General features: G+C 37.7%; 2 protein-coding genes and 1 long non-coding RNA gene across 6 annotated transcripts in view; 1 reads left to right on the top strand and 2 right to left on the bottom strand.

Moving 5' to 3' along the window:
* LOC113677299 (uncharacterized) overlaps positions 1-7,737 on the bottom strand; it is an 18,742-nt gene extending 11,005 nt beyond the window's left edge. For 2 of the 4 annotated variants that reach the window (XM_027194093.2, XM_027194094.2), the window contains exons 1-2: positions 7,120-7,721; positions 6,701-6,911 (exon numbers count right to left, since the gene is read on the bottom strand). In XM_027194093.2, coding sequence (XP_027049894.2) covers positions 6,701-6,911; positions 7,120-7,437 — 529 coding nt within the window. In that variant the 5' untranslated portion in view covers positions 7,438-7,721. Of the gene's footprint in view, positions 1-6,700; positions 6,912-7,119 lie in introns of all 4 variants that reach the window. The other 2 variants (XR_016187849.1, XM_027194092.2) reach the window with 2 other exon arrangements.
* Positions 7,738-10,332: 2,595 nt separating this feature from the next.
* On the bottom strand, positions 10,333-26,754 carry LOC113677307 (dynein light chain Tctex-type protein 2B). Its single transcript, XM_027194103.2, has 5 exons — positions 26,582-26,754; positions 26,312-26,445; positions 24,487-24,556; positions 22,665-22,728; positions 10,333-10,817 (listed from the first exon to the last, which is right to left on the bottom strand). Exons 1-5 carry the CDS (start codon positions 26,632-26,634, stop codon positions 10,770-10,772), a joined length of 369 nt encoding a protein of 122 aa, XP_027049904.1. The 5' UTR covers positions 26,635-26,754; the 3' UTR covers positions 10,333-10,769.
* Positions 17,596-21,915, top strand: LOC113677308 (uncharacterized). The gene is made up of 2 exons (XR_003446782.2): positions 17,596-17,890; positions 20,060-21,915. It is a non-coding gene; the product is annotated as an uncharacterized LOC113677308 (long non-coding RNA).
* Positions 26,755-27,323: the final 569 nt, after the last annotated feature.

The raw sequence follows: 27,323 nt of genomic DNA on the forward strand, positions 1-27,323 counted from the left end.
AACAAAGCAAAAAATTTAAATCCTGTATGCATCTTGCCCAAAAACTCAACTAACACACTGTCAGGGTGGCATAATCAACAGAAAAATTATTTTGAAAATTCTGTCAGTTCTCGCCACAACAAAGATTTATTCATTAACCCCTCTGACTAGATCCTTCATAAGCTGAAGATTTTGAGGTGATTACAGCAGACAGTTTTAATCCAACTGCAGACTGTTAATTAAACAAATACAAATTAACTCAACCCAAATCAATCCCATTGAGTTAAATCTTGGCTTCTCTTATATGTTAATGGCTTGGCTTGAGAAAATAATGGAAAAATTGTTGAAAGACGTCATTGTACAATTTAATACTGCAATGAATGAGAGGGATAAAGCTGACAATTGCATGCAGAGTTGATAAAGAAGCTGTTGACAATTTCGCACACTTTCTGACTGAAGACTTGATGTCATCATTTCATAACATACATGTAGCAATCATTTTAGCTATTGAAATTAATGCTAGTCGTGCGAAGATGATTGAGAAACTTAACTACTATAATAACATTTGAGTTAGCTGCTAACTGCATGATTCCAGAGGATGACGTAGAAATTCTTGAGTAAATTTCCCTTCACCACAATTACATTCTACCCTTATTGACAGCAATACTATTGTTATCTTCTCACCAATTTGAAAAACATCATGTACAATTCAATACATTAAATTCAAGACACCGTGCTGTTTTTAAGGCTAATTAAAAAATGAAAGTCATTAATGAAACTCAATCGCAACCACTTACTGGAAAACAATTGCTCATTGTGTGGGAAAGGTAATGAAATTCTAAGTCTTTAACAGCTCACTGAATGAGACACTAATTTAGAGAACATTTCAACACGAAAACAGATTTCGTCAAGACTTATCATCTATGTCATTGCTAGCTCCTGGGCATGTGTGTGTTGACTAACAAAAAAATTAAATTAAGCTGTGCTAATCAATCCCAGATTCACGAAGCAATCAATATTGTACAAAAACAAAGACAACAAAATTAAATTGAACAAATGACCAAACTTGAATGAATTGTATTGAATTATGTGCATGTTATGGTAAACAAATTTTCTTTCAAAAAAAGGACTTATATTCTATTGTGTTCTTAAGGTCTTTGATCAAAGGTAACTTATCACAAACAGACATTCTCAATTTAAAAATAGAATTTAGATTAGAGAAGGTTACTCTGGCTTTCATCCAACTAAGGAAGCCAAATTAGTGATTCTTCTAAATTTTTAGATATTCCCCAACTCATCACAAATTTGTCATTTTTCCTATAACTTCATTCCCATGCTAAGAGAATTGTGGCAGCTATAAATGTTAGCCTCCTTCAATATTTCTCATACTACACAGCTATGGAGATATTCATTACCCAGTATTGATTACAGTGGTGTAAGTTTGCCTGCTTCAATTTCACCAACATTCTTTATGGCCTTTTGTTTTCAATACAGTGAGCTTAGGTTGCTAAACTGATTTTTTTTGTTTATAGAACTGATTAGAGCTGTATTACAGCCCAGTGAGACTTGATATTGGTAACATGATGCATGAGAATGGAAACAACACAAACATGAAAAAATAGGAGAGGTCCACAAAGAACAAGAGTCATTGTCTGTAAAACTCTAAGAAAAGCACAAAATGGTTTAAATTAAGCCTTGCACTGGTTCTGTGCGCAAAAAAAACAAAGTAAACCAAAACAAAAACAAAACTGTTTAATGCAAAATGAAAAAAAAAATTTAAGATGAGATAGAAAAGACAAGTGAGACAAATCTTTCATTCACAAAATTCCTTGAAGATAAAGTCCCTTATCAAATTTATCAAAAGCTCTTAGCCACAAAATCCAAATTGCCATCAACAGGTACTCTTTAACTTAACAATATCTATGCATTCATCACCTTGCAAACGAAGGTTGAAAAGCACCTCTCATGTTCTGAAGAAAGGACCTGAAACCATGTTTTAGTAGCACCAAACAAGAATGCATTAGAAAAACAAGCAAACCTGAGTCAGCTCATACATTAGTGATGCCTACAAGTCATTTGTCAGTCTGGAGACAAAACATTCCAGAAGAACAAATGAGCTAAATCAAAATATTTGACCTGTGGGTGATAAGCATCAGATTAAACACCTAAACATTTCAGGCAACCATTGGGAACACAATATGAACACAAAATACAGACTTTTGTACTGCTTCAAGATAGCTTCTTAAAAAATTGATGCCACTTTAAGAAGCAGGCACCAAGACAGGACAATTCCTCTTACAGAGGGTTGTGTGCCCATAGGTTACAAAAGTTAAAAACTTTTACAAAACGTGTGTTGACCGTTAAATATTTAAATCATAGCAAGAATGATTTGTTCATTCATCAAAAGAAATTTAACATTTGATCAGTGTCACATCGAAATAAATTTCTATCAATCAATCAACAAAACTTACAAAACAAACACCTAATAGACCATGCAGGTTGCCATAAACACCTAATTAAATCAAGTCAGAAGCACCTGCCTAATAAACTCTCCACAAGTATGACAACATCAATAAACTTTCAAGTTGACAAACAGTGTGAACATAAAAAAAAATTATTAACTGGTGTTTGTCTTAAAAATACATAAGAGTCTCAATACAATACACAGAGATACATGCCAGATGGTAAAGACAACTGGCACCAAAAAATAAAACACGAAAATATTAGAAGCAATCCCTCGAAAACACACATCATTAATACATCCTTCTGCTTCATCATAGCCAGCAGCTACTTCACTAAAAGCTTCCTAGAGACATGATGTTAATGACACCCACTCAATGTTACATCTACATCGATGACACACATGCATCCAATCAAATTGAAATGTTGAACAAAAAGAAGTGATTGCCAGGCAACTGTGTTTACTGTATGACAATTAATAAAAGACGGAAGTTGGACTCTAGCCAGTGGAACTCATTTTTTTTTTTTTTTTTTTAAGAAAATGTGTTCAGAAAATGAAAGAGGGATTAACATTCTTTAAATAGAAGAATAAAATTGCAGTAAAAAATCTGTGGCTCAAAGCCTGGTCTGATTTCAGTTAGTGCATAGAGAACAATTTCATGGCTAATTCTAAACCAGTGGTGATTCCTTCTGACATGAAAATCTTGTATTTAAAACTTCTTCTTCAGTGTGGTTGTGGTTCTTAACCCTTTAACTCCAATGGGTGACCAAGACAGAGTTTCTCCTTACAATATCAATACACCATCAACCAGATAAGTGATGAGAATAAAGAAAAATATCAATTTGGGGATAATAAGTTGACCAACTCTAAATTCTCTGAACTAACATTATAAGAATTGTATGGTTGACAGTAAAGAGAATTACAATTACGATCTGAGAGTTACAGGGTTAAACCATGGCACTATAGAGGTGTGAAGTGGGTATTACAAATGAAAAGCTTAAAAAGGGGACTGCATAACAAGACCCACAGCACATTCAAAGTCCAAATCGATCCATGCAACACAAAAATGACACTGGAAAAAAAATCACTTTGCAAAAAAAAAAAAGAAGTGTAACAATTAAATAATCCCTCAGATAATCATCTCCTTGCACAACAATTAACTTAAGAATTTTTGTTTCCGAGCGCTTTTGTCTTTCTGTTTTCCCAACTAAAACAAAGGTTTTCCTTATGCAAATTGACCTACAGAATGGCAAGTAACATTAGCCTGGCCAACTAAAAGTCTTCCACAGTAGTTCATCTGCAGTACTAATTGCAGCATTTCCCATCTTTCAACAATGACTGTATTTACATGAGTAATTTTCAAGCTGCTTAGAAAATTTTGGCAAATAATTTATGCAATAATTTTAAGCCACCAAACCAGGTAGCCTGGGAGAGTCGGAAATTAACTTTGGTTAATTGCGGTTACTAATCTGATAAGGCTGGAAACAGAACACCAGGTCCATTTTTATTTTTCTCATGATGCTGCAAAACAAGACTTCGTGATCTTAGAGGCTTTCCTTCTTCAAATGATCCAAGGAAGCAATTTCAAATATAAACAATTGTTCTTTCTTTTACCCTTGGAAAAGCAAAACAATTGGCTTCATGACCACATGGTTGGCAGCTTCCCTCAGGATATTCAAACTGCTCATTTGCTAACAATACCTCATCACATCTCTTTGAAGAACTTAATAATTTTACTTTTGAAAACATTGGTCTATCTAAGATTGCTTTACTAAGTCTATACAACTAAACAACTTCAGGATTGTTATACAAGACAGCCAATGTTGCAAAAAATATCACCTGCAGTTTACGACCTGGAACAATTAAAGTTTTCAATAGGAAAGATTGACAAGATTCTTTACTTAACAACTGAGAAACTGCTACTTTAAGCTTTAATGCAAACTACTCATACTCAGAGTGAAATTGATCATCTCTCTCAATCTTTATTTCATGCATTGCACCTATCAAACCTCCTTTTCCAACTACCAGCAAGACATGATGAACAAAAGAAAACATAAAGAAGTGAAATGGTAAATTGTATGAGCCCACGGAAAACAAAATGTGTTTTCCCATCCTTGTGAATTAAATCACTATTTCAGACATTTATACAGTTCTCTTCAGAGAAATTTATTGATATCACAATTCTTGCAAAGTGGCAAAATCAAACCACACAGAGTCAATTTCTTTCTAGGAAGTGCCTTGCACAAGCTTTTTTTAAGAAACAAATTAAGTCCTGCTCAACTGGTATAACTAATAAGTTGTTGGCAGAGCAACAGTTAATTTGTATGTAAATTAACTTTCATTGTGTCAAATTCATTTGTCAAAACAATTACATCACTCTGCGCACATGTGGAATTGCCAATGTTCCAAATTAGTTGCCTATGTTTCAGTCTTTCCTTGTTCTGTTGATGACAAACAATAACAGAAACTATACAAATCACAGCTGTTTGTTTGCTAATTTCAACAAACACTCAGTGAAAATGGTTTCCAATGAAACAATCCAAATAGGAGACAAAATCACACATCTTGTTACAAAATATTTTTACAATACTGGTTTCTGGAACAACTAAAAATTCTTCTTCACAACATAGTGAAGAGCAAGGCTAAAAACAAATATTCTCTCCGGCGACTTTCAATACCATTTCTGATATCCTGAGCTAAATTTAATCTATTTTTGTCTGGCATTTTAGATAGTAGACACATAAGAGATCTCACAATCAACATCAAGTTGACAAAAAAAAAACCATAAATGCCTAGAAAACGCAAATTTATTTAGTAATTAATATCTTCTCTACCTCCTAATAATGCACTCATAAAGTCTTCACTTATTCAAAACTCAAAAATTCTGGTGCTCACTAGTAACCTATATAAACAATTCATTTATAGAGGAATCTTGCAAATTTCACATTGCAGACATATCTTAGACATACAATTTACAACAAGTAAGCTAACAAAATTTTAGTGAACATCATTAAACATCAATCACACACTGTCCCAATTCATATGCAAGCATTTTGTTTTTCAGTTAGCAATTAGCCTGATTATCTCCGAATGGATCTAAATAGAGCGACTTAAGAGATAATAAAATTATTGAAAATGTATGCTAATAATGCAACACCTGTTGGTAGAGAGAACTGGCAAAGGTACAAAAGAACAGGCTAGAAGGAGGAGTAAAGGTGTATAGTGGAAAACAAAACCGCATTATGGAAAGAGAACTCAACTCACAACAGAAGTTTCTATTTTATCCATTTTCCGACTGCCTAACCTCAATCATACAACAATATACTGAAATGTTCCTTGCAGGAAATTGTCAATACCTATAGTTTCAATAACTGTCAGTTGAATTGGTTTCCTATGACTGCGGAGTTTGAAAAAGGAAGCGGTAAAACTCTATTTAAAGGCAATGATGGCCACTGATTACGAAAAATTTCCGTGTTTTTGGAAACGGTTCAAGTTTTCCTCAGAGTTAGCTCGCAGCCACTTCAAAAATTCGATATCTGGTTACGCGTGACAAAATTAACTTTTCAGCAGAAGAAAGGTAAAATTATTGTGGTTATCATAGCTATGTGCATAGATTAATCCTCTGTGGTCAACGAACGTTTCACGTGTGACGAAGGGTAATTGGTATTCGCTTTTACACACGCAGTACCATTCGCAAACCAGCGGATGAGAAAGAAGATCTTTATAAAAATGCTGAAGAAGTTTTAACGATCAATATTCACAAATTATACTCCCGATGCTGAGATCAATATGCAATTCAGTGACATTGGGTTCTACTTCAGTAAGTTCGACAAGTAAATAAGGGAAGGCGCTACGTGAATTAAATCACTCTATGCGTAACAATATTGTACAAACTGAAACCAATTCCTCGGCTTCACAGCGCGGAATTCTAGCTTCAAACAACGACAGACAAAATTACAGAAATATTACTTCCAAAGTTCATTCGATAGCCTTATGATTTCACTTTCGAACATAGCGGAGACTAAAATAGCCCTGTCGAACCCAGACATTCCTTTTTCGATGTATGCTGAAGGAATGAATGAAAAGCTTAACCATTTGGCAGCATTTTGATTCACGGTCAATCACATCATCCGACAACATATTTACTAATAAAATACGCGTTCGAAATGGTGGAAAACGGAGCTCTCTCAAGCACGTATTACATATTTTAACCACTCACAATCTGTGCCCATCACAAGATTAATGAAGAACAAAACTTACCTTGTGGCAGTTTACACGCAGTACAAAATGTCGTTCTTGCCCGAGTTTCGGTGCCGAAAAATTGATGCACTTCGCGTTTGGCCATTTTCTTTAAGTACTCACGAGTACATTTGTTCACTTTGCAATTCTTTTTCCTTGCTTCGGTAAATGCTGGTCTCGTTGGATCTGTGTGCGAAGTACTCCTCCGCGAAATGTGGATTGACGGCATGCTCTGTTTAGAACGCGAAAAAAAATTATTCTTCAAATAAGCATCTCTCGGATTACACATCAAACATGGAAAATGAAGTGAAGAGGTGAAATCGCACACCAGTGTTGGAACGCAAAGCCGACGTCTTTTACGTCGGAATACGTTTAGTGTTCAATTGCTTTCAATTCTCCCGAGATATTACGATCAGTTGGCACAAACAAATGGCACGTACCTTCAGAAGAGTCGGGGGAGATGTAACATTCGTTGGTTCGGCAGGAAGCGCCGATTGACTCAAATTGCCTCGTAGAGGGGCAAATTTTGTTGGTTGTTCGACCATAGACGATTCAATTTTCTCTACTCGCGTTTGTAAGGTTTGTAAGTTCTGTAGTTGTATAAATACAACCACGAATAGTACAACGAAAACAATATTAAGCAAAAATGATAGGCATAGAAGATTCGACATGCTTAATCCAAAACTCTCGCAAGTACATTTTCTCCGCGACGAACCCAAGGTGTGCTTGACTATCGTCTCTTCCTTCGGACACTCCATACTTCCAGATGGAGATCAAACCACGTGTGAATGGCGCTTGAGCATTTAAAACATCCCTGCCGAAGCTACAGTCTTCCATACGAATTACAACTCCACCGGAAAAAGAAAACTCGGCGATCGCGAAAGCGAATCACACACTTCCTCTTCGCTCTGTCGTGTGACTTACAACTAGTCCTGGTACCAGTCAAGTTTGCGTACCCTCAGCTCGCGCCAAAATTCTGTTAATAACAATAGCCAAGCGTACGTCAGTATTCGCGGAACAACGTCCACGTGTGTATCCGATGAAAACAACTCACTGCCAAAACATAGGCGCCCTCCACCAATCACACCACGCACTGGGTGGATAACAATCACATATAAATAACCGGTGATTGGTGGAAAACAATAGGCCTGATTCATTTCACACTTGTGGGCCAATAGCATTGTTGGTTCTATGGCGATAGAAAACACTTTAAAACGGTTTATTTAATTGATCAATTGTCATTCAAATTCATCGCTGCTGACGGGTCGCAGAGCTGAGTGATTTTGCAGAGGAAACTGAAGCAATGCATGAGATTTTAAACGATTGCGGGACCTGAGCGTGAAACCCTCTACCAGTTTAGCACATCCGCTCGCGGTGTGAATATCTTTGAACTCAATCATTTGTAAGCGAAATTGTCATAGCCTTGACCCGAGGAGGCCAAACAATTGGATGGGTGCCAGAAAAGCACATGGAATTTATTAACTTAGGCTATTAAGAAATGGCGTGACATCTCTGTGTCTTGTCGACCATTGCATCGTAAAGCGGTGAAGTCATATTATATGGGGGTGCAACCTTATTGACAAACATTTGAGGGCGTTGCCGATTGATCTACGAAGCGATAGTGAAATCTGTTGTAAACTCCCTCTCGCTTACTCACTTTAAGCTTGTTTCACACGATCGAACGAAATGTAAACAGCCAAAACAACACGAGATAAACAGGAAATTGTTAATCAAGTGTTTTAGAGGAAATGACAAAACATCTTTGTGATCTTGTCGATTTGCGTGTGTTGCCCAATATTTGTTGAGCAAATTCCTCGAGAGTTGTGCAGGCAAAAGCAGTTTCACTCGAGCCGTGACTGAAAAAGCTCGAGAAATGTGATGATCCTCCCACGGGCAAACTTACTTCCGATCTGTGCCACAGGGGCGGAAGTCCATAGAGGCACGCGTTGAGGAATTTTGAACGGCTCTCATCAATCACAGTCAGAGAAAACCAACTCCACTTTGCAAAGTTGTCCAGCACGCGCGCGCGCACGAAATGTTGTACTTGTGTACTCTGTCGTGAAAGGAAATAGATCGACCTTATTGTATTGAGTTCCGACAGGCAACTAATACACCGGTTCTGAATGATGGCAAGCATCATCATTGAATGGAAAAGGATAGATTCCAAGTTTATGCCTTGAGTAATCTTAATCTAATCTTTATTCGTAAAAACAATAACAGATGAAAATTTACAGGAACCTTGTGACAGAACAGAGACGCTTACAAAGACACTATCATAATCCATGTGGCTAAATTCGGGAAAACAACTCGACAATTCACAACAATCAAACTCCAAAGTTCGGAAATACTTGAAGTTGAAGACAAACGAACTGGTAAATGAAAAGTCAAGATTCTTGACACAAATCCGTACACAAAAGATTCCTTTTTATCGCAATAATCACATCTCTATAATTCACGGGGTCTGTTTGTGAAACACAAGCAAATAAAAACTTTCTGCAAACGAACACAGCGCTGTTTATTTTGGCATCGATATCAAACAGATTAATCCACAAGTTCTTGGTGGAACTGTCCTTGATTTAGCTCAAAAGTTGATTGTTGTCTTCAAAGACCTCCTCTTACCATAACCTGTGAGACATTGTTAATTCTCAGCTAAAACAAGCGGGCACGACAGACGCTCAGAAGCAGCTCATAGGCCTGGTCATGCTATGCATCGGGCGATAACAGGTTTAACGGAATAAGCATGTTTTCATGCCCCCCTGAACAGGACAGATCGAAATAAAGCTATTTTGAAGCAGGCAAAAAAATAATACAGGATACAAGTGAAAATTCGATCGCTTTTTCGTTTCCATCATCGGTTCCGCACCTAGCTATGAAAAGGTTGAGATTAATTGTGAAATCAAACTACTTCTTTCGTGATCTCAACACACCATTTATGTATCGTTAACGACGTTATGAATCCTGGTTATTATATGCGAACTGCTAATCCCTTTGTAGACGTCTAGGAATCGTTATTTCTAACAACGCCGAAAGGAAGCACACCACGCAAGATCTCCGTTCCAAAATTTCGGGAAGCCAAAAAGGTAATGACGATTGTTTTGCGCGCGATTCCTTCTAGCTTTCCGGCACACGCCCAACACACCATGGAGGAATGGTAACTTGAAAACAAGATCTACAATAGACTTCTATACGCTTTTCAGGTCGGTATTTTTCACCTGAGAAAGTACGGTACCCCGGGTACCCAGGCACGTACTATTTCTACGCCTGAACACCCGACTTTGACATCTATTTATAGAGGTAATAGTTTCATTCAAAGCTGGATTCATTTCTTGGCACTATACTATTAATTTCCTTTCCTTTCAACCAGACAACCACGACGACTTGTTGAGTTTTTCATCAATTGAATCTCTGAACCACAACAATCATCCTCTTTCCCTAATCTTGAGTACAAAACCGCGCAAAAATACGTGCAAGCTTATTTACTTCCTATCTACGATAATTAGTACTGAATGGAGGAAGGAAAATTCCTCAAATAGGATTCAACCGGATAAAAAGCCAAGGAATAACTTGATGATAAAGATTACTGAACACTTGACTCAGTAAAAGATATGATAAGAAAACACGATTAAAGTAAACCTATAGGAAATATGCGGCGCTTAAAAGATGACAACTTTATTAAATTTTACGAAAATCGTGCTATAAATAACAATTATAGCGTGATATTCTACAAATTTTTAAGACAAATTTCAGCTATTCGCGAAGAATTGAAAACATTTATGATTTACTTCGAATGTGGGAGAAAAGTTTGCGGAAGAGGTGTGACTGGTATACAACGTGTTCACTCACAGTAGGACCAAAATGACAAAAAAAAAAAAACCTTTACAAAAGTATTAATTGACACATGAGCAGTCACTAGTCTCATGACTAAAATCACCCCGCTGTTTAATTTATGGCAACATAAGAAAACCGCTCAACAGGGTGAATGAAATGTCATTTGTACACAAGATTAACATTTACATTTACAATGGTGAGGCTTTTGTGTAAATAAGGTTTAAATAGATCCACAAGGAGCAAGGCAGGTCACCAACTGCGCTCAGTAGTAGAAGACACCGTAGGCTGCCACGACGCAAAATAACGTATCCTATGAAAAGAGAGAACAAAACAAGTAAAGTGAGGGTTTCAGTTAGAAAATGACCGCATTAACTAACAGCCACCTGCTTGGTTAACAACGCCTCTGAGCAATAGTTGGTTGGGTTGTAACTTAAGGGTGCTCTGTTTTGCTTGTAAGTCAATCTAGGTGGTGGCACTTTGCCAGAATAATGGGTTCCTGATGAGGAACAATAGCGCTGACACGAAGAGGAACTCATAAACAAGCAAACAAGAGCGTGATTACGAAATATGAGACGCATCATTCAGAAGAAAACAAATCGCAAGAGGACTTGGTTCTTTTTCTTCCTTTTTATTTTTTCGTACAAGTAATGTACTTGAAGCAAACTGCTCTGTTTAAAAGCAAAGCATCTTTCTGTAGAAGACCAAATAAAACGATCGTATTTTTTAGTTCATATCTGAAGCTGTATTCTCAAAAAGCGCCTCCGCCTTTTGCCACAAGTTGCTTACTCTCATGTACGTTGCCCAATTCGGTAAAGAGTCAGCCATTCTCGCAACCAATCAGAACACTGGATAAAAACTCGCACGCACGGGCTGACGTTCTATGCTGACGTCACGTTGCTAACCATCAATTTACGGGCTTGGCGAGCTGTCTGAGGCGGTACGTATACTTGTACCCACTTGTGAACCGTCATCAATCCAAAAATATAAAATATATTACAATTGAAGAATACAAAGAGAGGTTCTTGTATGACAAGGGCCCGCCGACAGCAGACTTCACCGCCTTTTTAATTAGGCTGCTTCCGCATAATACAATTTTGTCCCTCAAAGGAATATCACTGAGAAATTTTACGAAAAGCACGACCGCGCGCGCCAAAAGGAGCGCGCACTGTATAGAATAAACTTATCTTCTTAGCCATGGTAGAAATCTAGGCTACGATAATGACTTCGAGATTACCACTCAACTAGACTCAAAGTATTATAACTCAGAGTTCACAGCCTTGAGTACTTTAAATTTGATCCTGAAGAAAGCGGCTTGCGACAATGTTGCTGTACCTTTGCTGAATCGCAACTCAAATATTTTACTATAAACTGCACCACTACAGAACAATTAGCCGATGTACCAACCTAGGCTCAACCTCTTGACGAACGATCTGGAAGCTTGGCTTTCTAAATGCCTATTCAGAGAAAATTCATTATTCAAAGCCGAACGAAGCACTTAGTTCAAGGGTCGCTTCGGAGAGCAATCTCGTCTGGCAGATATTTCCTCTACCGCTAAAACAACGGAGATAGATCACGCCCTAATCCTTACTTGAGAGAGATGTTACGAAACTGCAATGCACAGGCCTGACACCAAATGCAACGTCTTCCTTTTGAGCCCACAGGGAAAAGAAAAGATCACGAGCATAACTAAAAGTTCAGCTTGCATGGCCGATGTATTTTCGTAAAACAGACCAACATCGGCCTAAGCAGGCTTGCCTTGCTTTCGGCTACGGCGGTACAAGCCTTTATAAACAATATAACTAAATTACACGTTCACCGCGCTCCGCCAAATGAATATATATGCGGCAAGATGAACGAGCATTATCATGAGGTGAGCCAGGGCGTGTGACACGCACGACATCCACGCAAACTGCACGTACCGTCCACGCAGCTCGAGTTACTCAAGGGAAGGCGTACATCATGTGAGAGTAGCTTCTCGAGATGATGTAGGGTCGCTAGGTCAAGGCCTAGTACCCAAACACAGATCAGTTTTCGATAATAGGCGTGTGTGGGTTGAATACTACTTCTGGACTCTCCGCTATAGTAAGGGCACTGCGTACTTGGCCCATTTCTTTCTTGCAACACATAATTACATACAACAGAGTAAAGGAACATGTGGTCTTTGAAACTCAATGAATACAGCACTTAGTAACTGTTTAATCTTTTTTCTTCCTTTGCAACATTCTTTCAATTTGTATAATTTGTAGATTGCCATATAAAAGAGGGTTTTTTTGCTTTTAAAGACGAAAAATAAGTTGCTATAAAAACAGGAAGAGATATCATATTACTCATGCTATGTGTTTCTAAGATTAACAGCGCTAAAAAAAATTGCACCAGGACTGATAGCGCACCAACAGCGCCCTCATACAGCTCAATAAACCACCGCAGGCGTACAGCAAACGTACCACTATCGTTCAGGTCGAGGTTGATTATATTTTTAAAGCCCTTTCCGGAACGAACAAAAGAGTGCAATACGTGGAATGGTTCCCCATGGTGAAACTACAGTTAGTCTGACGCTGAACATTTCAGGAGAAAACCGATAATTTTACTTCTTCCTGACTTCAATAATGCTAAAACTTCCCAATGTATTTTACTAAAAATTTGAAATTATAGTACTAGCACTGACAATATCATGTAACAAAAACATAATTCCCAGGTTGACATTTCGACATCTACGAGCCCCCGAGCCAACTTCGAGACGGAAAACAACACTTGTTATGTCTAATAACCACGAGATCTTGTGTCTAGTTAATGTGAACCAAAACTCATTATCTACCACAAGAGATCGCGTAGGAAAAATGGCGCCAGCCTCAAGAAAGGAACGAGTGGCCTTGATTCACAAACAAACCATCATATTTTCACGAGACACGTGCTCACGGGCACGTGTAAGCACGCTTTCGAGATTGATTTCCCGCCTAAACAATACAAATTCAGAAAAAAAAACAGGTCTTTAAGATATAAAGCTTTTTTTTTTTACTTGAGAACGGTATGAAATACAGAATGCAGATACTCCCCATGGCATCACCGTTGTGAAACTGACCTCAAATAAAAGCTATTGCTTTATCCATTTCTGGTAACCATTCTTGGAGAGGGTGTGGTCTCTCAGGAATTGCTCGTGGACCAAAATGAATGAACGCAACAAATCGACTGAAATTTATAGATGAATTTTCAATGTTTGAGATTTTCTTATGAAATAAAAATCACCGTAGTGAGACCACAGCGATACGTATTTTCAGTGATAACGAGGTTCAAATGCAGTATGACATGCACTATTTTTTTCCAATTTTTATGTCCTGTTATTTAATCTCTTTGCAAAAGCACCTTCCAACCAATTCCTTTTTTGGTCTTCTTGAGACGCACACAGCAGTGTACCGGAAAACACTCCTCTTTTCTTTTGTTTCTGATCTATTTTTCGTGAAATACTTTCACATAGAAATAACGATGTGAACAAAACGTTAACCTGCCCTTCAAACTCACGTGTAACGTTCTTCAAATGGAAATGAATTACCCCGACTTGTTTTTTCACGATGGAAGCAAGGTCTAACTTTCCTAAGCCATAAACAATAACGTACGAGTATCAACCGGTTATCATAAGGTGTGTGCATCTATAAAAGGTTGTACGTCGCGATTTTGGGCAATATGCAATTGCAAATGTTCGTTTTCTTTTGTCAAATGTTACCTTGGCTGTTAATTCAAGATAATGATCATACCGGCGAAATGATTAGGCAATTTGCGACGGACCAACATAAGCTGAGGTCTTCAAATAGGATTCAAAAAATAATTTGATTGACCGAAGAAAGTTCAACCTTTGATCAGCGAGTTGATATTCCAATCGCACTCAAAGTTGAAGAGAGAGATGTTTAATTTCCGAGTTGTACCGGCTCCCAAGCAACGCAAACAGGAAAACAAACTATTCAGAGGTGTGTTCAATAATGCAGAAAGTTGTCTGAAGAGAGCAGCGGGGGTGCTTGAATACAAAGAAAGAGCTCTAAACAAACTTCAAATGCGCAAAGAATTGAGACATACAGTTGGATTAATTGTTGCTGTCAGCTGTTGGCTTCGGACGAGAAACACAATGATACTTTATAACAGAGAAGGGAAAGACTAAGAGTAGGTAAAAAACAGGGTAGGGGAAAAAACAGAGTACGGAAACAAACTTAAAATGCGAATAGAATTGAGACACACAGTTCAATTAATTGTTGCTGTCAGCTGTTGGCCTTCGGGTGAGAAACACAATGATACTTAATAACAGAGTAGGGAAAAAATTATCGCGGTTTAACAACACAATGAACTTAATTTCAGGATTAGTTGCAACAAGGTTCTCATAAGTAATCGTGGAGATAAGAATACCGCCTGAAATCAAGATAAAACGAGAAAGAAAAAACTCACCGATTTCGCTCTTAGCGGGGGAATGAAAACAGCGACGCGACTCAGATTGAACAAATTGTACTGAATATGGAGTTAAGAATTACGTTTCTCCTAATCATATAATTTTTTCTTTCGATCGAGAGCAGCAGAGTATCTTGGTCATCTTGAACTTCGAGCATATGCAAAAACAGGTGTACGCTTATTCAATGTTCCGTTTTACAAGAAGTTTTTGGAAACTTCCATCGATTAACAATAACAAACTGCGACAAAAACAACCTCGAAAATAAAAGTATAATATTATTTGGAAAAGGCAATTTTTCTACGGGTTGATTTTTCATCAGAAAAAGGTTGAAAATCCGCAAACAAGTAATCAACGGATTATACCATCAGCCTAGCCACCGCAATTACGGAAACGTGATCCACAAATCTGTTCACAAGGAAAAACGCGCTCACAAATCAAAGCAAACACCGCTCGCTTCGCCTCGTGGCGGGAGCGTCTTCGCAAAACACACGTGTTTGCGTTTCATGTCCTGAGTCCAATATACAAAACGTCAAATTAAACCTATACAAAACACGCAGCAAGGTGAACCCCATGCGCGGATATTTCTTAAGGATATGCTCTGGTGCCAAGCGCCCCTGCGCATTTTACCATGATGTGCATCAAGCCCACTGTTTACCTTTTACGTCAGAAGTCGAGAATATATTGGGACGCTCAAAGAATACCGAAGTATTTTGCCAAATGGGGCTAATTATCTCCTATACCTCACACCTCTTTTATCTCTTTATTTCACCCACATGAAGAGTTAATAGGCTAAAATCTCGTCGACACTGCTCGAGCTGTGGAGCATGGAGTGCAAGGACGGTTTCTCGCCCCCAACCGCAGAGGATGATTAAATTCCACCCTAAAGTAAGGTCGTGGGAATAACCCGTGAGAAAAATAGACATGTTGGATACAGAGGCTGCGTCATTCATCTTATTCTGTTTTATTAGCAAACACACCTGTCTTGGCTTGGCTTGCATTGTTTCACGCGCGCAGTGTTTATATAACAGTGACCGGCTGGGCAGTTGTTGATCGCCCAGCCGTAACAGGATTACGCCGTCTCGAAAACTTGCAAATTCACTTTCTTCCTCAGCAATACCGCAAAAACCCTCCACGCCGACAGTTGATTGACCAATCTCAGAGGACCGCTTGAGAAAAACGACACGACTGCCTCAAACATCACGCGGAAAGAAGAATGGATGTACAATTAATTTCTGAGCCCAATAAAAGAACGGAAAAGGGAAACAACACCGTGGACAAAGGCTCGTTACGCAAGAGGTATCTCAAGTCAAGCGACATATCAGTGAAAATGTCACTTGGGGCAATGCAAGGCGTTAGTAGTTCAATAATTACCTAGCGGCTACGAACATTAGGATTTTATTGTCCGTCGACGCCTATCTCGAACTGTATCTTTAGGCGTCGTTCCCACATCCATCTCTAAACGCGTTCACTACTCAATTAAATGTACTGTCACGTAACAATTTTGGCTGATAAGCAAAATTGTAACACTGCGCGATATTTAGCGTTTTCGTGCAGGCAGCACCACAGGAAACTGTCTACTATAGAAACTAAGTTAATTTCGCCCAGACAAACACTCCAATTAACGGTTGCTACAAGGGGGCCGAATGGCAGTAAAAGCCCACTGTAAAATCCCAAATTTGTGATCGCCAATATAGGCAGTAAACCACAGCTCTGCGAAAACACAAAAGAACTCGCCGTCTAAACCGCTTGGCAGGAAATAAGAATGAAAACAAAGCGTATTTTTACAACACAATTAGAACAATCCAGCTGGGTCGACAAACACCTGCTAAAAAGGCAAAAGACGCACTCATGCGTCCAAATTAAACCTCTGCTTTGTAAAGTTGTTTTTAAGAAATGTTGCCTTTGTTTGGGAAGGGGGCACGGCCCTATTTCAATCACAGTGCACAAGGTACTTTTTTGCGAGATAATATTACACTCTTCGGTCGATTTTTCCATTATTCTCTCGCAGTAAAAACTCGCCAAAAGTTAAACTAACAAACCTGGTTTCCATTAAACTATGCCCTCGAGTTCTGTCAACAAATTATTCGCACAGGTGCGCCTGGCGAACTGAATAACAGGTCACGTCCGAGAGGAAAAGGAGGTTCTCTCTTCCTTGAAAATTACTATTAGATCATTTTACTATAAAATCTCTATCAAAAACTGTAGAAAGATACCCCTGTTGTAGAGCAATGCGTATGCGGTGATGCTTAGGGCGTAAATATCCCAGATATGTCAGCCATGGTAATAATAGGTCGAAATAGGATAAGTTAGTTATGAAATTTCAAACACACAGGCGCTATTTTTTAAATCGAAAATTGACCCAGCCAAAAAAAGAAGAACTCTTCTGAATTTCACTGGAAATGCGTGCTTTGGGAACAAAAAGTTCCAAGAATATTTTATCTTCACTGATTTGGATTGTTTTAAGATGGAAATTGAGACTGTAAGAAGGGGATGTGTTGATTGACTCGCTTTTCAGTACAGGAGAAATTGTGTGTCAATAAACTTTAAAGGTTAGACACTTGATTCAGTACAAATTAATGAATTTGGAGTAAAAAAGAACTGCCTCGCAGTCAATTTACGTTATCAAATTTAAGCATGCGAAATAGGTTTAGTCGGATTCGGCAGTAATTTATGCAAAACACAGCGAAGCTGTTTAGGGCAGAGAGCAAAGTCTGTCGACGAGTGAGACCTTTTCCGCGGGGCAGTAAAATAACTCAACCGATGTATTATCTGTTGAAAGGAAGAACTTGACAAAGACAGGGTTAATTAACAGAACGCCCATGAAAATAACAGCGAGAATATTGGTACGGAGTAAAACTGTTATGTTAAATGACTGCAGTCTCGTAATAGCTTGCGATTGACTGTGTCTCCTTACAAGAGAAAGCAGGGAAATGCAAGAAGCGAAATAAAAGTAGGTGAGTAGCAAACTATTGGTGTTCACTGTGTAGGAAAAGATATAAAAAGGTTTGTAGTTACGCTTTTGCAATACAGGAGTGTGCTGTCAAAGCAAGAGGAGGAGGAGGAGGTTAGAAACAGGTTACCAGCAAGGACCTACTCAAATCAACATTGTAAGCAAACGAACAAACCGGATGCTTTCTTTTCGATTTTAAACAGAAATGATCCTCTGCTATTTCGAAGAAAAACGTTATCACGTACAACATGAATAATGACACTTCTGACATTGTATTTTTAAAATGAACAGTGCATGCGGAGAATATTTGACGTGCAACATTCTGTAAAATTAAGCTTGTGCAGATCGCGACCAGCAGACGCTTCGTAATCACTCCAGGGCGTTCAAAGGCAAGATATGTTTCACCCTGAGGTGATCCATATCACTTTTTTTTTTTTTGAAAATCCGCTTGTACACCTAATGATACAGACTATATCATTCGTGACACTGCACAACTTCCGAAAAGTTAAGCCCACGATGATAAATTAGGTTTGATTACCATACACCAGATCATCTATCCGTCACTTGTAATCATGCCTACCTGATCGTGAAGGGATTTTTCTAAAGCTCCTCTGCGGTTCCACTATGCGCAGCTATCGCTATTTACTCAGCTCATGCATGGGACCATAAATTCTGGGAAAATGGAGAGCGGATGTATGTCTGTTTTTTCTTTATGTCAAAGCCTTTAATCCGCTAGTTATTGATCCACGCTGTTAGTGTTTAGACTTGAAAAACAGCCTAAGCATCTTAAGCAGCTTTTAATGAGTGTAAAATTGAAAGAATGCAGACAACCTCAAATTAGTTGGCAGCCAGCGATATGTGGCTTCAAATGCTTTCCTACCAAATCCTTTTTTCTTTATTAAGAATAATAACATTACTCGGCACGAACATTTTATCATGCACGCAAAGACGGTTTTTCTTTAAACCTTCATCTTGCAGTACTCCTCAGACTGTTTCTCGAAACTTATCTACACGAGATAATAAATGACTACATATATCCCTCTCCTTGAAAATTCAATTCTGTCTCAGATCCAAATGTCTGTTAATTTTCCAAGCAGTCTTAGAACAATGCCGTAATTGAAGTCGAGGTAAAAGTCAAATTTAGGCCATGAGTTTCGTTTCATGCTTAAATTGTTTGAGCTATTTCATAATAGAAAGGCTGATTCAAAATACAAGAAAAAAAAATTGTTTACACGTAACATACATGACTGTCATTGAGTGTGTCCAGACCTCTAGGGCATGAGACACCGAAGACGCTTAAACTTGGGGTCTAAAAATAAGAAACAGCTAAATAAAAGTAGGAAAATGAGGGAAAACCCGCAACTGTACAAGACAGTATTGTTTTCATGCGTGAGATATAGAGCTTGAAACATAACTTAAAACGCCTCATATTTCATAACTACTTTGGGCATGTCTTTTCAGCAACATCTAACGACTACCGCCCGAGTGTTTAAGTGACTCTATCATTATTTACCGCCTTTGTTTGCTCCAATTTATTACGCCCCACCGTTCAAAACTACTTTAGGTATGCCTTTTCATCTACATCTAACGACTACCGCTCGAGGATTTAAGTGACTCTATCATTAAATACCGCCAGTGTCTGTTAAAATTGTCCGAATTTAGCAGTAAGCGTGGGTCGAGAAAAACATATTAGTAAACTGGTTTCATACTCAGCATTCAAGAAATAAATTTGGGGGATTTTGCGTTATACAATTCTTTGCCCCCTTAGAATTTGCTCCAAAATTTTGCGTGTTTACGATCGCGGGTCATGTAAAACATAATTTCAATGAATTTAATTTAAGGAGTACTGTGAAGAGATTTAAGTTATTCGGTCATTGTTAGTCTAGAATTTGCTCAAAAAATTGTCTCTTTCCATTTACACTGAAGGGTCGAGGAAAACATTTTGACAAACAGACACAGGTAACACTATGGTGTACTGCGGTCAGTGGACCTTTGGTTGTAACGCTGATTATTTCATTCTAACTGTCTTTGTTGCTTTCACTTTCTTGCTTCAAGCAACGGTCGCGCGGGAAACGCATTCCATGAGTTAACGAAAACTGGCGGAGATCTCAGCTTAGCAGACAATGTAAACAACACATTTTTGATTAACTTTTTTCTACTGTTCCATCATTAGCTACCCTAGTGCTCTAACAGTCCAGGAGTTTGCGCAGGCTTACGTAGATGCACAAAAATGAAAACCTCCTGCAATTAATGTCTAGCAAAAAGCCACAAGATTGAAAAGCCAACACTGACAGCGAGCAAGGAAGACGTGAAAAGAAGGTGAAATGTTGAGCTGATCAAGATCAGACGAGAAAACAAAAAAAGGCAGTGGGAAGGCTATTGTTTGAATTAATTCAGGAAAGAAGAGATGTCGCACACAAAACTATCGCATGGAAACTAAGACCCATGATGCAGAGGGTAAGACCAGAGCAGATGCGCTGCTAAGGATGCACAACAGGAACGCAAAGAAAAAGAAGCGGAGGCAGTGGGCAGTCGTGTTCTAGGAATTAAAGAGGAGACACAACACTTATAAGACCATCAAGGAACAACGTGGCTTGAGACGCCAAAAAAACAAACAAACAATAAAACGAGCTTTGTAGATTGGAGTATTAGACAAAGGCATCTGCTGTTGACTGTTATATAAGAAGGTAGAAGAAGACGTCTCGCCAGTGTTTGCTCCAATTTATTACGCCCCACAGTTCAAAATTACTGTAGGCATGTCTTTTCAGCTACATCTGACGACTACCGCCCGAGGATTTAAGTGACTCTATCATTAATTACCGCCAGTGTTTGTTAAAATTGTCCAAATTTAAAAACTGTCTCGCCCAAGATTCGTTTACAAATCGACAGTTCAATTGTAACCTGTAAATTTTCAGGCTGGGCCCAAATGCATCGATTAATGGGTAGTTTTGCAACCAGTGTGGAAAAGACCAGGCCAAAACTAAGCTCAGAGAAATACACACACATATAACTGACTCAAATAGCAGACGGACAAATCCTGCTGCATTGCGACCTCTCCATGGATGACAAGGATTAATGCTAACCTTTGCTGTTGTCCGGCAGGATGTACTTTTGGACCCAAAGCGAATTACTCAGAACTTGGTAATTCATAAGATTCATAATGTTGTGCAAAACTTCTCAAAGTTCCAAGAATTCAACAAATGGAGGATAGCCTGAAATGTTTACTTCTCCACTGACTCACAACTTGAACTATCACCCATCCCAGACAAACGTTTGTAAGTAATTGGAATACAAATTTGAATTCTCACATATCTGACTTTTGTCACATACAAAGTTGGCAAGTTTTGTTCGCTGCACATTTACCTTCCTTAACCGTGCACAATGAGCTTTAAACACTTTCTTTTATGTCATAAAAATTTCTATCTTACTTTTACTGAAAAACTGTACTTCCTACAAAATTTTCTCAAAGCTGTATCGTTGAATTCACAAGAATTTAAGGGAATGTAATTTCTTGATGTGCAATGCAAAAACAACAAACACGTCAGGATTTCTCAATCGTGTACATGCTCAAGGGCATTAGAGTGATAAAGCATTGATAAATGAGTGTTACGTATGTGTATTTTGTTTAAGTTAGAGTGAGGTTCTTCTCATCTGCTTTTAATTTGCTTTTCGCCATATCCCCTATATTTTTTCCCTTGTGGAAGTTTCATGCTGAATTGCCAGACATACCAAGATAACGTTGGCTCTGGTCTTTCACAATACACGTAGCCAGCAAAGGTCAAAAAAAAAAACCATACGGTATTCCATGGAAAAGTACTTAGATATACCAAGTTTGTCAGTATGGTTCATCTATCTTAATTCTTCATTCTGCCTGAAGCAAACCTCCAAGCCACAACTCAAAGGCTCAATTGACAAACTTTTTACAACAAAAAATGCTGACTCCACTCCCAGCTAGCCAGGTGAGGCTTTTAAATTGTTTGTTCCTCCTCAAAATAACCGAACAACATAAATAAAAAAGAAGAAATGAAACATTCTTGACAAACTGTCACTTTTCCACTTGGTGACGCCAAACACAAACAACAAACAAAGGAAAACTCCCCTAGGGAGTCAGGGATTGACACCAGCCCTTAAATAAATCGTTTTTTTTACCAAAACTCCCAAAGGGAGACGAGTGTCACAAAGTTTACATCACTAGCTGCAGTCTCTAAATACTAAACTGGTCTGCCCACTACTTGTTAAGAATGTTACTCTCACTCAGTCTCCTGTGATTCCTATAAGGTCTGACCAACTGGGAAGGAGTGAGGAAGAAGTGATGGTAAATTAAAAGCTATGAAAGGAGTGATCATCTGCCAAACTCTGGCTGGTTAGAACACAATGAACAAAGATGCAAAAATAAATGTCTTTTAATAGTTACCATCTGGGCAGAAGCAAAGTATGGCAGGTGAAAGATTGAGCAATTGCTTCCTCTGTCTGTCTCCATTAAATACTTTCAACCCCTCGTCACTGATTACTGTTCACACTTAACCAAGTTATGTGACTGCTTTTAGCAAGACCAAGATTATGAAATGAGGACCATCTTTGTGCTAGCTGTTAAATTCAGCTGTAATTCTTAGCTCCCCAGCTCACTAATATGAATTTAACTAACACATGATCCAAACTTAAAGTTATTTTTTGTTCAAAGGGGAACTAATTCAGATAATTTACTACCAACCCAAAAGTACATTTATCTCATGACAGTCTTCCCACTTCTTTCATCTCAATTCTAATAATGTACTCACATTCATGAAAATATCTTGTGCGTAATTGTCTGTATCTGAGTCCCACAAGCATCTACATGCTACCCTGAAGATTTAATTTTCACACATGCTATTAAACAATTGTTCCATGGGCGTATTTTGGATGTGAGATGATAGATAACCAACAAGTTCCTGCTTTGATCAACACATATCCAACAAACATGATTGGAATAATTTTTAATTTAAAACACCCCAAAATGTGGATAAATCTTCCCAACTTTATTTTGTAAGTACTGTACAAACTTACCAAATTTGTAAAGTACGGTACAGTGGCTCATAACCCATGATGGCTGAGCCAGTGAAAACCCTTGAATTGCATAATCCAATGATCCAGTTTTAGTAATACAAGAAAGATCATAATAGCTGTCATTTAACTATTTTTATAATAGCAAATGGTTTGCATTGTCACATTTCAACTTAAAGTGCACTTTTGTGTGGTCAGTGCTGTGTCCATGTCTGGACTACAATGTTGTTTGTCCCAGAACGTTTCATCTAACAAGCTCAGAAAATTATAACTTGATTTGATTCCAAACCCTTGAATTCTTGCTAATAGCTAAAACAATTTATTTTGAAAGTAACCAACATATGCAATGTAGACAGCTAACAGTATAGAACAAGATTTGTGGTCTATTTCGATTTAGATCAGAGTACAAGTACAGCACTTCAAGTTGCCAACACTTTGTTGACCCATTGACTCCCAAGGTGATTAACACATAGTTTATCCCAACAATATTCATACATCATCCCACAAAAATGTGATGAGAATACTCAGACTTATCAGGTAGAAGTTGCTATGTTGATCTAACACCAAATTCTTGTGACTGATTTATAAGGAAATGTGTGGCAATTACATGTAGAGGGAAGAATTAACAACCAGATCTTGGGAGTTAAAGGGTAATTTCAAAAGCATTTCAACAGCTAAAACTGCAGCAAAAGTTGCCAATTTGAAAATATCTTCTTGGCAATCAATTAACAAGCTGCAATGGTTTTATTACATAAAGTTGTAGAATTAATGGTCCTAAGTTGAAATCAAATGCTCTTTCATTCTCTTGTAATTAAAAAAAACCTATTTCTTTTCTCTTCAGATGTCTATTAAGTATTAGGCCTTGATATACACATATCTTGCGAGTCTCCAAACTTAATTGCCAGCTATACTGCTTCTTGCAAAGCCAGATGATGCAGCCTGAAGCTTAGTACATCATGTAACATTGCATTAAGCATTCTCTATTTCCTAGCAAATAACAGATAATGTTCAAGGACAAATATACGAGCATGTTTTGATGGAGGCTATTGGGTTTAAATGTTTACAAACAGCTTAGCATTTACTGCGTGGAAAGTTCACTTTCCAGTGTTCTTTGATACCACTTAAAGAATTAACAAAATATAACCCTTCTCCTGCAGCAACAGGAAAATGCTCTAGCTTTCATCTTGAGGTAAATTTTAAACAAAAACTTTTGTCATGATATTGGACATCAGGTTTGAAAATTGGGGAACATCACAGGATATCCACCAGCTTTAGCAGGTACATGACACATGTAGACCAATTGTGCACATGCAAAAATATTTCATGGATGATAATTGTTGATAATTACCCCAGTATTAGCTAGGGCTAATATTTAGTCACATGATGTACTTAGACCAATTATACACAAGTGAAAATATATGATAGGTTGTAAGGATAAATATGAAGTTTGTCCAAAAGAACTCATTATCCAACATGTTTCTCACTGAATTACAAATTAGCATCTGACAAGATAATTTACATAAAACTGCAAACAAAAATTAAATTTTTTTCAAGACTTACTTAACTCCTTCTCCTCTTTGTTCACCAATGACAACTTGGACAATAAATTTGTATCTGTCCAAATCCAGTTCTGCAATAGAATGAAGAGGAGAAATGGAAAATGAAGAAATTTTAAAGTTGGCCATAAAAATTAAAGTACAAGATGTAATAAATTAAAGGTTATCCTCTAGTTTTTACAGTTTTGCATACATTCAATTGCAAAGACATTAACACCTAAAAAGCATGATCTATGAAGGATAACACTCCACAACTTCATGAAAAATGTTCAAACTATGATATAATCAGTGATTTGCTTTTACTTCTAATTATTCATGTCAAATCAATGCTAATCAATTTTTTTTAGAAAACCTTGGATTGTTTCCATAATTCACTGTGTACAACAAATGGTGGTCATCAAGTAGACCTGGGCCCAATTGTTCACAAGGCAGATAATGCTATCCACAGGATAGACCACTACCCAGCAGATGAGTGTTAATAAAACACATTGTGCTATCCAACAGATAGAGATTTATCCAGAGGATGGTGTTATACACTCTTAGAAACAACCAGAGCCTGACCTATAAAGCTGAAAAGTCTCATTGTTTATGTTAAACCTTTCTTAGATGTAAAAGTTCTCAGTGTTCTTCTCTTCAAGTGTTAACCAGTAAAATTTACTGCTGATTGCAAATTGCTTGGAAATCTTGAAAATTGAATAGGTGAAGGGATTACTCCACCAGTTGAAGTTTTTAACTGTTGTGCTTAAAATAAGGAAGAACAGAGCGTTTTTGTAATTAATGCATAGAGCCCCAAGCTAAAGTTGTTTTAAAGTCACCATGTGGCAATCTAAAATTGTCATATGGCCCATAGTAATAATAAAATTTTAGGCCTCAGAGAAAACAAAATTTAAAACAAAAAAACCTTTGAAAAGGAAAATTTTCAACCAAATACATACTGCAATATCTATAATGTAAATATTTAGTTGACTTCAACTTTACAAAAACAATAAAACTGAGAAGAATGTTACAAAATCTTATTGGTCAAGAGCATTAAATCAATATACAATACAAAGTGTGAAGTTCACATGATAAATGAGTTATCTTCAAGACATATTGCATTTATCATGTCAAGTTTAAAGTCTGCCTAGTTTCCCAGTCCATTGTCTGTGAAGTATTCTCCAACTTTTGCACACTCAGAGAGAGAAACTCAAAATGACCAAGTGCTTTTAAAAAAATTTGTTATAAAACAACTATTGAATTCAGTTTTTGCATGATATTATGAATTATCAAACCTAGTATCTAATTTATCATGGTCAACCTTATCAAATAATTGCTTATTTGCAGGCCACTGCAACATATTTTAATGTACTTATACCGTTTTATGTAAGTATAGATAGTTTTACCATTACCTTCATAAGAGGCAAAGCATTGTTGGTACTACCAGTAACAATGTTAGAACTGTAAATTTTGTTTTGAAAGTGATGTCACTACTGTCACTTCTGTTAGTAATTTGTTACTAAATTATGTTGATATTGTCACAAATGCTAGTATCGTAAGTAATGGTGTACTGTAAACAATGTCATTATTGTGAATAAATGAAACAAAGTTGCTGAAACATTTCTATTAGCCCTGGAAATCAGAGTAGTCGCAGCTTGGAGAACAGGCACAAAAAACAGATCAAAAGTCAGCTGTTACACATTGTTGCAAATGTCAGATGCACTTTATTGTATTTTCATGCATTATAGAAAATAAAGTTGCTGTCAATGATAGATTCGGGTTTCAAATTGTGACGATCTATTGCTCATTCATGAACTATAGAAAGAGCAGATTTTCAAAACTCCAAAACTTACCTTTCAGTTTTTCTTTCACTGTCTCAGAGATGTGTTTACACCATGCAGTCGCCTCCTCTGAGCTGTATTTCTTGCCCGAAAGTTCCTCATTCAAAACATCATGAATGATTGCTTTTACAGAAGCAGGACGGAACCTGATCACAGCATAAAACAAAGAAATGTCAGGCCAAAACGAAGAGACACCAATTTAAATATATACATATACGAAGAGAAGATAAATTTTAGTCAAATCGCTCGGAATAAAGTCTAAATGAAGGCTGAATTTCTTACTTGTGCTTGAAATTAGGTCGTATATTATAGGAATTGGACAGGTCTTCAGGCATCTTTCTGTTTTCATGAAACTAAAGAAGTCATGGAGGGTAAATGCGAAAGAGTTGCAACGATAACCTTTTTAAAAGTACTTCAAAAATGGCGGCGAGCAAGAGCAAATCTTAATCACCTTGACAACGAAGGAAAATAATGCTTGTACCCAGGAATAAGGGGTTCGCTCTGGCTCGGTCAGGTCGTATGTAATCATGAGAGAAAGGAGAAGATGATTTTTAGACCTTTTAGATTAAAAGGGTGGATGTGTATCCCGTATGAGAAAGATTCCGTCTGATAAAATGGAGCACCTTGTTATGAATATGCGCAAAGGCAAATGCATATTGCGCGAAGGCAAATTTCTCGATCAGAAAATGATGCCAGATACAGATATACCTCACCGCCTTAGTTTTACCTTAACGCGAACACGCATTTTGTATGGAGAGGAAGGGAGCAGAGGGAAAGGTGAGTGGCAATATTACCTTTAGCTTCATGCTATTTTAACTTTGGAGTAACAATGCTTCTTGTCCCCTTTCCCCACCCCGTCCCCGGGCGGGGTAAGAAGGGGTATCAGCTCCACTGAGCCCGAAAGCCACCAACCAAAACACGTTAGATTTCAATTGCATGTTTATGTTTTGGTTTTAGACTCTGAAACCAATCAGTAGAGCTAGTTTCGTTCAAGTTCCCTCATTATTCGGTAAGACGTGAAATT

The sequence above is a fragment of the Pocillopora damicornis genome, chromosome 6 (genome assembly GCF_964200805.1).
Source record: "Pocillopora damicornis chromosome 6, jaPocDami1.2, whole genome shotgun sequence".
Taxonomy (NCBI): domain Eukaryota; kingdom Metazoa; phylum Cnidaria; class Anthozoa; order Scleractinia; family Pocilloporidae; genus Pocillopora; species Pocillopora damicornis.

Excerpts from the sequence above, each read along its gene's own strand:
- LOC113677307 (XM_027194103.2), bottom strand. The coding sequence starts at position 26,634 with ATGCCTGAAGACCTGTCCAATTCCTATAATATACGACCTAATTTCAAG. Across the intron at positions 26,446-26,581 it reads CGACCTAATTTCAAGCACAA|GTTCCGTCCTGCTTCTGTAA; the intron begins GTAAGAAATTCA and ends TGCTGTGATCAG. Across the intron at positions 24,557-26,311 it reads AGTGAAAGAAAAACTGAAAG|AACTGGATTTGGACAGATAC; the intron begins GTAAGTTTTGGA and ends ATTCTATTGCAG.